The sequence below is a fragment of the Oncorhynchus keta genome, chromosome 29 (genome assembly GCF_023373465.1).
Source record: "Oncorhynchus keta strain PuntledgeMale-10-30-2019 chromosome 29, Oket_V2, whole genome shotgun sequence".
Taxonomy (NCBI): domain Eukaryota; kingdom Metazoa; phylum Chordata; class Actinopteri; order Salmoniformes; family Salmonidae; genus Oncorhynchus; species Oncorhynchus keta.
Genome location: NC_068449.1, coordinates 17,851,422 through 17,863,998, shown reverse-complemented (window position 1 = coordinate 17,863,998; position 12,577 = coordinate 17,851,422). Strand labels below are relative to the sequence as shown.

General features: G+C 41.9%; 1 protein-coding gene across 1 annotated transcript; it reads left to right on the top strand.

Moving 5' to 3' along the window:
* The first annotated feature begins 9,287 nt into the window (after positions 1-9,287).
* LOC127913444 (sporozoite surface protein 2-like) lies at positions 9,288-11,586 on the top strand. The gene is made up of 3 exons (XM_052485390.1): positions 9,288-9,416; positions 10,640-11,124; positions 11,566-11,586. Exons 1-3 carry the CDS (start codon positions 9,371-9,373, stop codon positions 11,584-11,586), a joined length of 552 nt encoding a protein of 183 aa, XP_052341350.1. The 5' UTR covers positions 9,288-9,370.
* Positions 11,587-12,577: the final 991 nt, after the last annotated feature.

Sequence of the window (12,577 nt, the reverse complement as noted above, 5' to 3'; positions counted from 1 at the left end):
ACGCAGTCGTGGGTGAACAGGGAGTACAGGAAGGGACTAAAAAGGGATTGAGATTGCGTCATCTGTAGATCTGTTGGGGCTGTATTCGAATTGTCACCGGTTTCCGGCATCATGGTGTTGATGTGAGCCATGACCCGCCTTTCAAAGCACTTCATGGCTACCGATGTGAGTGCTACGGCGGAAATCATTTAGGCAGGTTACCTTCACTTTCTTGGGCACAGAGACTACAGTGGTCTGTTTGAAACATGTTGGTATTACAGACTCGGTCAGGGAGAGGTTGAAAATGTCAGTGAAGACACTTTCCAGTTGGTCCGTGCGTGCTTTGAATACACTTCCTGGTAATCCTTCTGGCCCTGCGGCATTGTGAGTGTTGACCTGTTTAAAGGTCTTGCTCACATCAGTTATGGAGAGCATGATCACACATTTGTCTGGAACAGCTGGTGCTTTCGTGCATGCTTCAGTGTTGCTTGCCTCGTCTGGTAGGCTCATGTCACTTGCTGGCTTTCGCTTTGTCGTCCGTAATAGTTTTCAAGCTGTGTCACATCTGACGAGCGTCAGAACGAGTCACTGGTACTTCCTGCTTTAGTTTTTGCTTGTAAGCAGGAATCAGGAAGCTGGAATTTTGGTCAGATTTGCCAAATGGAGGGTGAGGGAGAGCTTTGTATGCATCTCTGTGTGTGGAGTAAACGTGGTCTAGAGTTTTTTTTCTCTGGTTGCACATGTGACATGCTGGTAGAAATTAGGTAAAACTAAGTTAAGTTAACAGATACCTGGCCACTAGGAGCGCCACATCTGGATGAGCCTTTTTTTGTTTGCTTATTGCCTTGTACAGCTTGTTGAGTACTGTCTTAGTGCCAGCATCAGTTTGTGGTGGTAAATAGACGGCTATGAATAAAATAGATGAGAATTCTCTTGGTAGATAGTGTGGTCTACAGTTTCTGATGAGGTATTCTACCTCAGGCGAGCAATACCTCGAGACTTCTTTAATATTAGACATTGCGCACCAGCAGTTATTGACAAATAGATACACACCCCCGCCATTCCTCTTATCAGACATAGCTGCTCTGTCCAGCCGATGCACGGAGAAGCCAGCCAACTCTATATTATCCGTGTTGTCGTTTAGCCACGTCTCGTTGAAACATAAGATATTACAGTTTTTAATGTCCCGTTGGTAGGATAGCCTTAATCGTAGATTGTCCAGTTTGTTTTCCAATGATTACATGTTGGCCTATAACACGGAGGGTAGTAGTGGTTTACCAACTCGTCTGCAAATTGTTACAAGGCACCCCGCCCTGCTCCCCCTTTTTCTCTGTCTTTTCTTCACACGACGACAGCGAATTTGGGCTTGTCTTGACAAAGCAGTGTTTCCTTCGCGTCGGACTCATTCATGAAAAAACATTTGTCCAGTTCGAGGTGAGTAATTGCTGTTCTGACGTCCAGAAGCTCTTTTCGGTCATAAGATACGCTAGCAGTAGCATTATGTACAAAATTAGTTACAACAATGCAAAAAATAAAATAGCGCAGTTGGTTTGGAGCCTGTAAAACGGCAGCTATCCCCTCTGGTGCCATTATCCAAGAAGAATCTTATGAAATGTTTCACTCAAGAGCAGATTAAACCGTATAAAGTTCTAAATAATTTTATGACAATGCTCTTTCTGATAACAGACTATTGTAAGTCATGAAATACCCTTGATAACACCATCAAGTGCATGTGATTAAGTTGTGTTATGTCAGGGAGAAGTCCCCAATATGTAGTAGTCATATTGCGCGAGTATCAACTGTTTTGACTTACAAACCTCAGATCAACATTTTTACTTTCTTCTTAATATCAGTTCCTTTGTACAACATGTGCTAAAACTGTAGGTCTATCTTAAATCTGACATAGTAAGCTCTAAGCATACAGGAATCTAGTTTTTGAAAATGAACACATTCCCACATTTGAATTATGATCTAAAAAAATGACCACTCACTCATCAGTGAGTCACACCTGGTAATCAGTGCCTTCCTCTTTGCATTGTAGACCTTGTAGTGTGTGTGAAAGTGTGCGTGTGTGTGTGTGTGTGTGTGCATGCATGTGTGTGTTTCTGTGTGTATGTGTGTGTTCATAGGCTACAGAAAGTAGTCCGTATGGCTCACAGTGAAACCTCAAGATCCAATCCAGATACATCACCCAAAGAGGACAATGGAGGGCAGCAGGAGAGTCTACAAGGAGGTAACACTCACCTTGAACCAGACCGCATTACCCATCTGCACATTTCTGAAGCCTTTTGATTAACAATGTGTCCAAAATAAAAGCAGAAAAGGGAAATGCAATTTAGAAATGTCAATGTGCCTTTTACAGATGGCCAGCCAAAAAATCAGGATAATTAAGTTGTAGATATTCTTTTATACAAGCCCACGATGGCAATTAACATGTTTTGTGGAGAGGTGAAAACTTTTTTTGAATGTGATGACGATAGATAGAAATCAATTAGAGGAGGTTGGACTCCCATTATAAAACATTGAAAGGATGCTTTTATAAGGTGATATCAATTGATGAATAAACCTCCAAGGGCAAATTAATGATGAGAACTAATCTTTAATTGGCCTTCTTGTTGGTTTATATGAATACAACTCCATTATAAAGGTAAGGCCCATCCACATTTTCCTTTGACTGCATGGCAAGGCCCTCTTGAGCTATAGGATTCCAGAAGGCAAGGAGAGTTATAATAACGACTAAAAGAACAATTTGTGCCTTTCTAAGTGAGCTAAATGACTTGCTTACACATTTGCACACACAATGTACAACAAGAAGTTCAATGATTCTGGGAAGCGAAATAAGAACCACAATGCCTGTTAAGAATATCAAGTATCTTTTCAGTCTCTTAAAAAGTTTGACAGTAACCTATGCTTCATTTTTCATTTTAAAGTAATATGATTTACATTTCATGTCTTCCCCACCAACTTTACAAACATGAATGTGTAATACACTTGCTGATTTAAGTAGTGAATTCTGGGGTTGAAAATAAGATATTCTTTTTGTGGTCAAAGTAGGCATTAAACCAGCATGTGAGAATACAGCAGCCATGAGCAGTTAGGATTAATACAATGAGATTCAAGTGATTGCAGCCATGGATATCTATTCTACACATAATCCAGATCGATGTCTATTACAGTAGAGTTTTCCAAACTCGGTCCTGTGGCCCCCCTGGGCGCACATTTTGTTTTTTCCCCTAGCATTACACAGCTGATTTAAAAATTCAGCTCATCATCGGGGTTCCTGAATGAGGTAGCTTCTTCGCTATCACAATGTTTTTCACCATTACTTGGTAGCCTATACACCTATTCATCATTGCTCCATATTCATTTCCCCAACCCAACACAATCAAAGTAAACTGTAATTTAACTATGTAAGTGTGATTCTCATGCCAGTTTTCCCCAGGGCCTAGACTAGACTGTACCTCTCCGTACTCCCCTCTCTGTCGCCATCTATTGGTGGGAGCATATTCAACTAAGCCCTGGAGCCCAGCTGAGGAAAAGTAGGAGAGTAGCGGTAGCAGCAGCACATCGTCCCCTCTCAGGTAATTGCTTCTTTTATCCACAAACAGCTACTTTCACATTGGACATCCAGCCGTCCTAATGGCCCATTATTTAAATAAATGGGGGTAACAGTGTGGGGTTGGTGACCCCCTCAGAGCCGGCAGGCCTCTCCATACAGGCACACCTGCTGAGACAAGGTAACGTTTATAACTGACACCTTCACGGGCCAGAAAAAAATGGCTGGCAGGGTCAGTGCTGGAGGAGTGCACAGGGCCCGTCATATTGCAAACATATCCATTTGCTAAAGCTTTGCTCTTGTGGTTGCCAGGCTACCAACTAATATAGGGCGACCAAGCGTGCGTCAGGAAAACAGAAGTAAGATGTTGACTTTGAGATAAGTACCTCTTCAAATTAAACAGCCACCACACAATGCATTCAAAATAACATTTCCAGAGGTCAACTTTAAATGGCTACTATTTGGCAAAAAAAAAAATCCTTGTGGTCTTTAACTCTTGAAAATCCCTGAATTTGCATACCAGTCGTGTTAGTTAGGGCCAATTAATCATTAATGTTTTAATTGCGTAGAATGAAGGGGATAATATCATTCTGCCGTATTTTTCAGTCTGTGTGCTCATGTCGACTGAACACTCGGATGTCTCCTTATTAAAGCACACAAAAAGAGAATTATGTTCTTCGCTGTCTAAACATTGACATGGTGCTGCTCGAGGGAAGCATTGGTGAATTGGATACAGGAGAGGTTAAGGCCTCTTAGGCTAATGTGATCGGTCACACTTGCACACCGGTGGTCAAGGCATGTCAACTCCCTCTCTCACTGTTCATGAGTCAAGGTTCAGAAAAATTGTTTTGATGGCGCTGATTGCACCACTAACCCCACTCACCATGAAGTGAGTTGTCCATTGGGCCTGTTGGGAAGCAGCCAAAGTAGACACACGGCCAGAGTGATGCTCAGTAGCACAATGAACCTTCCCTTCAGTTGACTGGTCCTGAAATCAAAGGGGCCAGTTTACCCTTGGTTTAGATAAAGTTATAAATTGGTAATATATACTGAACAAAAATATAAACGCAATATGTAAAGTGTTCCCATGTTTCATGAGCTGAAACAAAAGTATCCCAGAAATGTTCAACACGCACAAAAAGTTGATATGTCTCAATTTATTTGCACAAACTTGTTTACATCCCTGATAGTGACCCCCTCCCCCCAACCCCTCTTTTACTGCTGCTGCTACTCTATGTTTATCTTATATGCATAGTCACTTTAACTATATATTCATGTACATACTACCTCAATGAGCCCGACCAACCAGTACTCCCGCACATTGGCTAACCGGAATATCTGCATTGTGTCCCACCACCTGCCAACCCCTCTTTTTACGCTTCTGCTACTCTCATCATCATATATGCACAGTCACTTTAACGATACCTACATGTACATACTACCTCAATAAGCCTGACTAACAGGTGTCTGTATATAGCCTTGTAACTCTTTTTTTCAAATGTCTTTCTACTGTTGTTTTATTTCTTTCTTTACTTACCTACACACACACACACACACACACACATACCTTCTTTTCTGGTTGGTTACAGCCTGTAAGTACGCATTTCACTGTAAGGTTTACACCTGTTGTATTCGGCGCATGTGACAAATAAACTTTGATTTGATTTGATTTCTCTTTTACCAAGATAATCCATATGCTTAACATCTGTGGAATATCAAGAAGCTGATGAAACAGAATGATCATTACACAAGTGCACCTTGTGCTGGGGACAATAAAAGGCCACTCTAAAATGTGCAGTTTTCTCACAACACAATGGCCACAGATGTCTCAAGTTTTGAGGGAGCATGGAATTGGCATGCTGAGTGCAGGAATGTCCACCAGAGCTGTTGACAGAGGATTGAATGTTCCTTTCTCTACAAAAAGCCGCCTCCAATGTCGTTTTAGAGAATTTGTAAGTAACTCCAACCGTCCTCACAACCACAGACCTCCCCCATTTCTCCTTCACCCAAATCCAGATTGCTGATGTTCTGAAAGAGCTGCAAAAATCTGGACCCCTACAAATCAACTGGGCTAGACATTCTGGACCCTCTCTTTCTAAAATGATCTGCCGCAATTGTTGCAACCCCTATTACTAGCCTGTTCAACCTCCCTTTCGTATCGTCTGAGATCCCGAAAGATTGGAAAGCTGCCACGGTCATCCCCCTCTTCAAAGGGGGGGACACTCTAGACCCAAACTGTTACAGACCTATATCTATCCTATCCTGCCTTTCTAAAGTCTTCGAAAGCCAAGTTAACAAACAGATCACCTACCATTTCGAATCCCACTGTACCTTCTCCGCTATGAAATCTTGTTTCCGAGCTGGTCATGGGTGCACCTCAGCCACGCTCAAGGTCCTAAACGATATCATAACCGCCATCGATAAAAGACAATACTGTACAGCCGTCTTCATCGACCTGGCCAAGGCTTTCGACTGTCAATCCCCGCATTCTTATCGGCAGACTCAACAGCCTTGGTTTCTCAAATGACTGCCTCGCCTGGTTCACCAACTACTTCTCAGATAGAGTTCAGTGTGTCTAATCGGAGGGCCTGTTGTCCGGACCTCTGGAAGCTCTATGGGGGACCCCTGACAGTCTCTTTTCTCTCTATACATCAATGATGTTGCTCTTGCTGCTGGTGATTCTCTGATCCACCTCTACGCAGACGACACCATTATGTATACTTCTGGCCCTTCTTTGGACACTGTGTTAACAAACCTCCCATACAAGCTTCAATGCCATACAACACTCTTTCCGTGGCCTCCAACTGCTCTTAAATGCTGTTCAACTGATCACTGCCCGCACCCGCCTGTTTAGCATCACTACTCTGGACGGTTCCGACTTAGAATATGTGGACAACTACAGATACCTAGGTGTCTGGTTAGACTGTAAACTCTCGTTCCAGACTCACATTAAGCATCTCCAATCGAACTTTGGTGATCATCTATGAAATAGCCTCCAACACTCTACTTAACAAACTGGATGCAGTCTATCACAGTGCCATCCGTTTTGTCACCAAAGCCCCACACACTACCCACCATTGCGACCTGTACGCTCTCGTTGGCTGGCCCTTGCTTCATATTCGTCGCCAAACCTACTGGCTCCAGGTCATCTATAAGTCTTTGCTAGGTAAAGCCCCACCTTATCTCAGCTCACTGGTCACCATAGCAGCACGCCTCCGTAGCACGCTCTCCAGCAGGTATATTTCCCTGGTCATCCTCAACGCCAACTCATTTGGCCGCCTTTCCTTCCAGTTCTGTGCTGCCAATGACTGGAACGAATTGCAAAATATCACTGAAGTTGGAGTCTTATATCTCCCTCACTAACTTTAAGCATCAGCTGTCAGAGCAGCTTACTGATCATTGCACCTGTACACAGCCCATCTGTAAATAACCCACCCGATTACCTCATCCCCATATTGTTATTATTTTTTGCACCCCAGTATCTCTACTTGCACATTCATCATCTGCACATGTATCACTCCGGTGTTTAATTGCTAAATTGTAATTATTTCACCACTATGGCCTATTTATTGCCTTACCTCCCTAATCTTACTACATTTGCACACACTGTATATAGATTTTTTAAATTGTGTTATTGACTGTGCGTTTGTTCATCCCATGTACAACTCTGTGTTGTTTGTGTCACACTGTTTTACTTTATCTTGGCCAGGTCGCAGTTGTAAATGAGAACTTGTTCTCAACTGGCCACAGTCAAGATTCTGCCTTCGCTCATTTTTTATGCTGAACTATTCAACCGAAAAGCTGAAACTTTTATTTGATTTTTTACATAATTTGCCTGCAACAAAGCCTTGTCTGGCTGAATATGCTGCTGCATTCTTCATCCCTCAAAGGTCTGCAGATTTTATACACAAATCAAAACAGAAAATAGTATTAAAATGATTATCTTCAGGTAAAAGACATCTTCACATTTGGGTTGTGTGTGAGAAATGCCATCCTCTTAACAGGCAAAACAAATATTGAATTATGTCTGCAGGTGTAGAAAAACCATTGGCAGTTAGATTTGAAAATTCAATGTCAATATGTTTCTTCAAATGAAAATAGAGTGACAGTGCTTTCCCTGGTGGGGAGAATACTACCAGAGGATGCAATACCTATTACATGTTTGAAGTCATGAAAAGGCTTTGAGAAAGCACTTTAGACCGAAGCCTTTACCAAAGTGACAAACTAATGTTTCCTTCAGATACTGTACACAATGAATGTGCAGGTAAAATAAATAACCCAGTGAGCAAAATGACATATTTTAGACGTCAGTGTCAGATATCATACAGGGGAAACCAAAGCATAGAGTTCTTTAGAATATACAGTACAGTCTGCTCCAAAAGGGAACTCTATTGAGATTTTCATGGGAGTGTGAATTTTTCACTTCTACAGCTCTTTCACCCTCGGGTGCCATAAAGTCATATGGGGCATTAGACCTACTTTTTCGAACATTTTGTTAAAAATCGCGCAACATTTCAACGTCCTGCTACTCATGCCAGGAATATAGTAAATGCATATGATTAGTATGTGTGGATAGAAAACACTCTGAAGTTTCTAAAACTGGTTAAATCACGGCTGTGACCATAACAGAACGTGTGTTTCGTGAAAAAGCCCAAGGAAAACTGATCACCAAAAAAGAAAAAAAATATCAATGCGCCAGTTGCCTGTATTGTCTATGGCAGGGGTGTCAAACTCATTTCGCATCGTGGGCCACATACGGCCTAGGGAGATGTCAAGTGGGCATAAATTTAATGAACTATCCTTTTACAAAACATTTCATGAAACACCTCATATTTCCTTAGACAAATGTGCAATTTACTTTTATCATTCACAAATATGCATTGCATACATACATGCATACATACAATACATACTGAAAATTTATGGAGTTGTATGAACAGTAGAATTCCATCACACAACTTTTGTTTTGAAGCTGCTGACTAACATTAAAGTGCACATTTTTTAAATCACCACAGTAAGGATTCATCTTCACATAGCTGTATTCTTTCAATGCAAACAGTATCTAAGGCAGCATTTTAAAGGTGTTAGTCTAGTTTTTCGCTGTGATGAGTCTCGTAGTGGCGTCGAATATTATATTCCTTCAATACCGAAACTTGTTGCAAACACACCAAGCACAAAGGTTTTCCGTGCATCTCTGTAAATAAATTGGTCCATTTTTCTTTGAAAATTCTACACTCCTTATCTACTTTTCTCCGATAACTTTTGGCTAATGAGGGTGTAGCGGAAGGCAAAAACAACATAACAAGAGCAGATATTGCTCCCTGTTTAGTCTGTCTCAAGTCCTACATGGAAAGAGTGCGCCCCTTAGCGGATAATCCATGAATTGCAGCGATGTCACCTTTTAGTTTTTTCTTTCAAATTATCCTGCGGCAATTGCCTTGAGGATGTTTCTGGTCAAATGAAGAAGAGACACCCCATGTCATCCGCCTTGAGGATGTTTCTTGGTCAAATGAAGAAGAGACACCCCATGTCATCCGGTACACGACAGGATGTTTTGGAAGAGAGATTTTCGACCATCATTTTTAGACGTGGAGCTATTGAATACACATCGCCCCGTGATCAATTTGATAGATTATTAACGTTTACTAATACCTAAAGTTGGATTACAAAAGTAGTTTGAAGTGTTTTGTCAAAGTTTATAGGCAACTTTTTTAATAAAAAAAAAATGACGTTGCGTTTTGAAAAGGTTGTTTTTTCCTGGATCACACAGTCTTCATAAATGGACATTTTGGGTATTTATGGACCGATTTCATTTAAAAAAAAGACTCAATAGTGATGATTATGGGACATATAGGAGTGCCAACAAAGAAGCTCGTCAAAGGTAATGAATGTTTTATATTTTATTTCTGCGTTTTGTGTAGCGCCGGCTACGCTAATTCTTTTGTTTACGTCCCCTTCAGATATTTCGGGGTGTTGCATGCTATCAGATAATAGCTTCTCATGCTTTCGCCCGAAAAGCATTTTAAAAATCTGACTTGTTTGCTAGATTCACAACGAGTGTAGCTTTAATTCAGTACCTTGCATGTGTGTTTTAATGAAAGTTTGAGTTTTAACGAGTGCTATTTGCATTTGGCGTGGCGCATTTGCATTTCCTGTTGGCTAGGTGGGACGCCAGCGTGTCGGGTGGCACCAAGAGGTTAAAGAGGAGTGCAACAACATTCCACAGGCCACAATCAACAGCCTGATCAACTCTATGAGAAGGAGATTTGTCGTGCTGCATGAGGCAAATGGTGGTCACCAGATACAGGCTGGTTTTCTGATCCATGCCCCTACCTTTTTTTAAGGTATCTGTGACCAACAGATACATATCTATATTCACAGTCATGTGAATCCATAGATTAGGCTGTAATTAATTTGTTTCAGTTGACGGATTTCCTTATATGAACTGTAACTCAGTAAAATCTTTGAAATTGTTTTGGTTTTCATTTTTCTGATAACAGATAGGTCACATCACCCAAACTCCTCTGATGACCAATTCCCATGAGCACGTTGTACAATGAGTTCACCAGATAATCCTTGGGGTAGGGGGTCTGTCGAGGAGGGGGGTACTTAAAACATCCATTCTTGGTTCAGGAGTAGGTGGCATGATGAGGCCTTTTTCTCATCAACTCTCCTACGAAGCTCCCAACACCTGGAAACCCCAGTGAAAGGAGAGGCTGATGTCACCGTGGAGGAGGTATTGATTGATCAGGAGAAGCAATGGGCGATGCAATTAAGAGACAGAAAACATACAGCGTCAAAGACTGTGTACATAAAGAGACTCTGCAGTGGGGCCACACAAAGGCCAAACCAGGGCCCATTCAGGACCTTGTTGCTCCACATTAGCTTGGGGTCTTCTCCAAGGACTGATGGCCTGCGTGGGAGTTGGGGAGGTGGGGGGTCCAGGGAAGATGTTGCTAGGATGTCACTGAGTGGCTGATGACAGCAAGGCTCTCGTTGTCCAGAACTATCAGGGTGTCAGTTAATTACCAACTGATGTAACCGGAGAGCCTCTTCACAAACCATTCTCTCTCTTTCTCCTTCTCCTCATTTTTCTCCTTTTAGAATGCTGTGTAGGAGTAACAAGTGGAGACAGACTAACATGTGATGTGGCTCTAGACCAGGGGCAACCTTTTCTTGCCCAGGGACACGCTCCCAGGCAAACCCAACGACACGCTCCCAGGCAAACCCAACGACCCAGGGACACGCTCCCAGGCAAACCCAACGACCCAGGGACACGCTCCCAGGCAAACCCAACGACCCAGGGACACGCTCCCAGGCAAACCCAACGACCCAGGGACACGCTCCCAGGCAAACCCAACGACCCAGGGACACGCTCCCAGGCAAACCCAACCCAGGGACACGCTCCCAGGGACCCACGCTCCCAGGCAAACCCAACGACCCAGGGACACGCTCCCAGGCAAACCCAACGACCCAGGGACACGCTCCCAGGCAAACCCAACGACCCAGGGACACGCTCCCAGGCAAACCCAACGACCCAGGGACACGCTCCCAGGCAAACCCAACGACCCAGGGACCCTTCTCATCAGGTGAATGATAATGGCATGGAGAAGTAATCAACATTTTAAAATGAATAGATTTGGTAAATAGTTTTTCCTTATTTTGACCTCCCACATTATAATTGGAAGAGGAAGTGTCATTTCTAACATTGCCTATTAGCTGGAAAGGTAACTCATTTTTTGCTAAGAACAAAAGTTAAGCTGGTTAAGGATAGCTATGTGTTGGCAAAAATGTATGTCCAAGTCAAGAAAGCTTATCAGCAGCCAGAGGTTCTTGCCACACTGGTAGCCGATTCGCGTGTGCTTTTTCAAAGCCTATGTCAGATACTCCAGTGAGTGTAATTGGCTCCAATGAGCGTAATATATTCAATGTTAGGAGTTGAGAAATAAAATTGACATCATTGGAAAGAAATGTTCTCATTTTCTTCTGTTGGTATGTCATTGAAAATGTGTCTATTCTGTTGTTGCTAGCAATATTCAGAAACACATTGAGAAAAAAAATACATGGATGCATAGTTTATTTGAGGAACTAGACAATTTTCTGACGTAAGGATGTAGCCCTTTCCTACTACAGTCAATAACCAAAAGCACCCTCTTTGGTCACATGGGTCAAATTTTATTTCTATTTTTCATAATTTTATCATTAATAAAGTTTGTATTTTTTTATGACGATAATCCACTGTTTCCATGTCAAACAGTTTTGTTATATTTCAGTCTTATATGATGTATATAAAGTGTAATATTGGGATGCAAACTCAAAATTGAATACATTTCAACTCTATATCTGGCATTGTACAGGTGTCTTCTTTTTTTAAGTCCATAACCATGTGTGTGAGGTGTGTACTTTTGTTTCAAAGTAGATTTGTTTAAGACTTTGAAGAATCACTCTGTGTGCAGAGTTGTTACGGTACAATGGTAATGTATGAATGAAATAGTCTCTCCTAGTCTCCTTAAATCTGTGGAGGGTTTGGGGCTCAGCCAGACTGCATTTACACACAAACAGATACTATACATCCACAGTGTATTTATGTATTTTCTCCTCACCCTGGGTGTGCTGAATCATTTCTGAGAACTGTTGTTGAAACATAATGTGAAAATAGCCCAAGCCTCCAGTGTGCCCCGCTCATTCAAATGGTATGAATTGTAAAAATGTCCAGCATTAACACCAATATAACTGAGCTCCACATCTCTCCGTATCTACAGTGTACTCACATCAGCTGCTGGTAATGTTGTAAAGAGATACAATCTGGATTTTATTCCAGCAGGAATGAATAGGTCCAGTGTCACCCCTAAACCGACTATAGAACTGCCACAACATGCAAGTACCAGGGACGTGTTCACTTTCCAGCAATTATATAGTGGGAAACCGAAGGCTTTATGCTCATAACAGTGTTATCTTAAAACAAAAATACATTTAAGATCATAATTCCAATCAATTTAATTGACAGGAAGAAGCGTTATAAACCAGACTAAACAGAGAGCT

Excerpts from the sequence above, each read along its gene's own strand:
- LOC127913444 (XM_052485390.1), top strand. The coding sequence starts at position 9,371 with ATGATTATGGGACATATAGGAGTGCCAACAAAGAAGCTCGTCAAAG. Across the intron at positions 9,417-10,639 it reads AACAAAGAAGCTCGTCAAAG|AATGCTGTGTAGGAGTAACA; the intron begins GTAATGAATGTT and ends TTCTCCTTTTAG. Across the intron at positions 11,125-11,565 it reads CCAGGGACCCTTCTCATCAG|CAATATTCAGAAACACATTG; the intron begins GTGAATGATAAT and ends TGTTGTTGCTAG.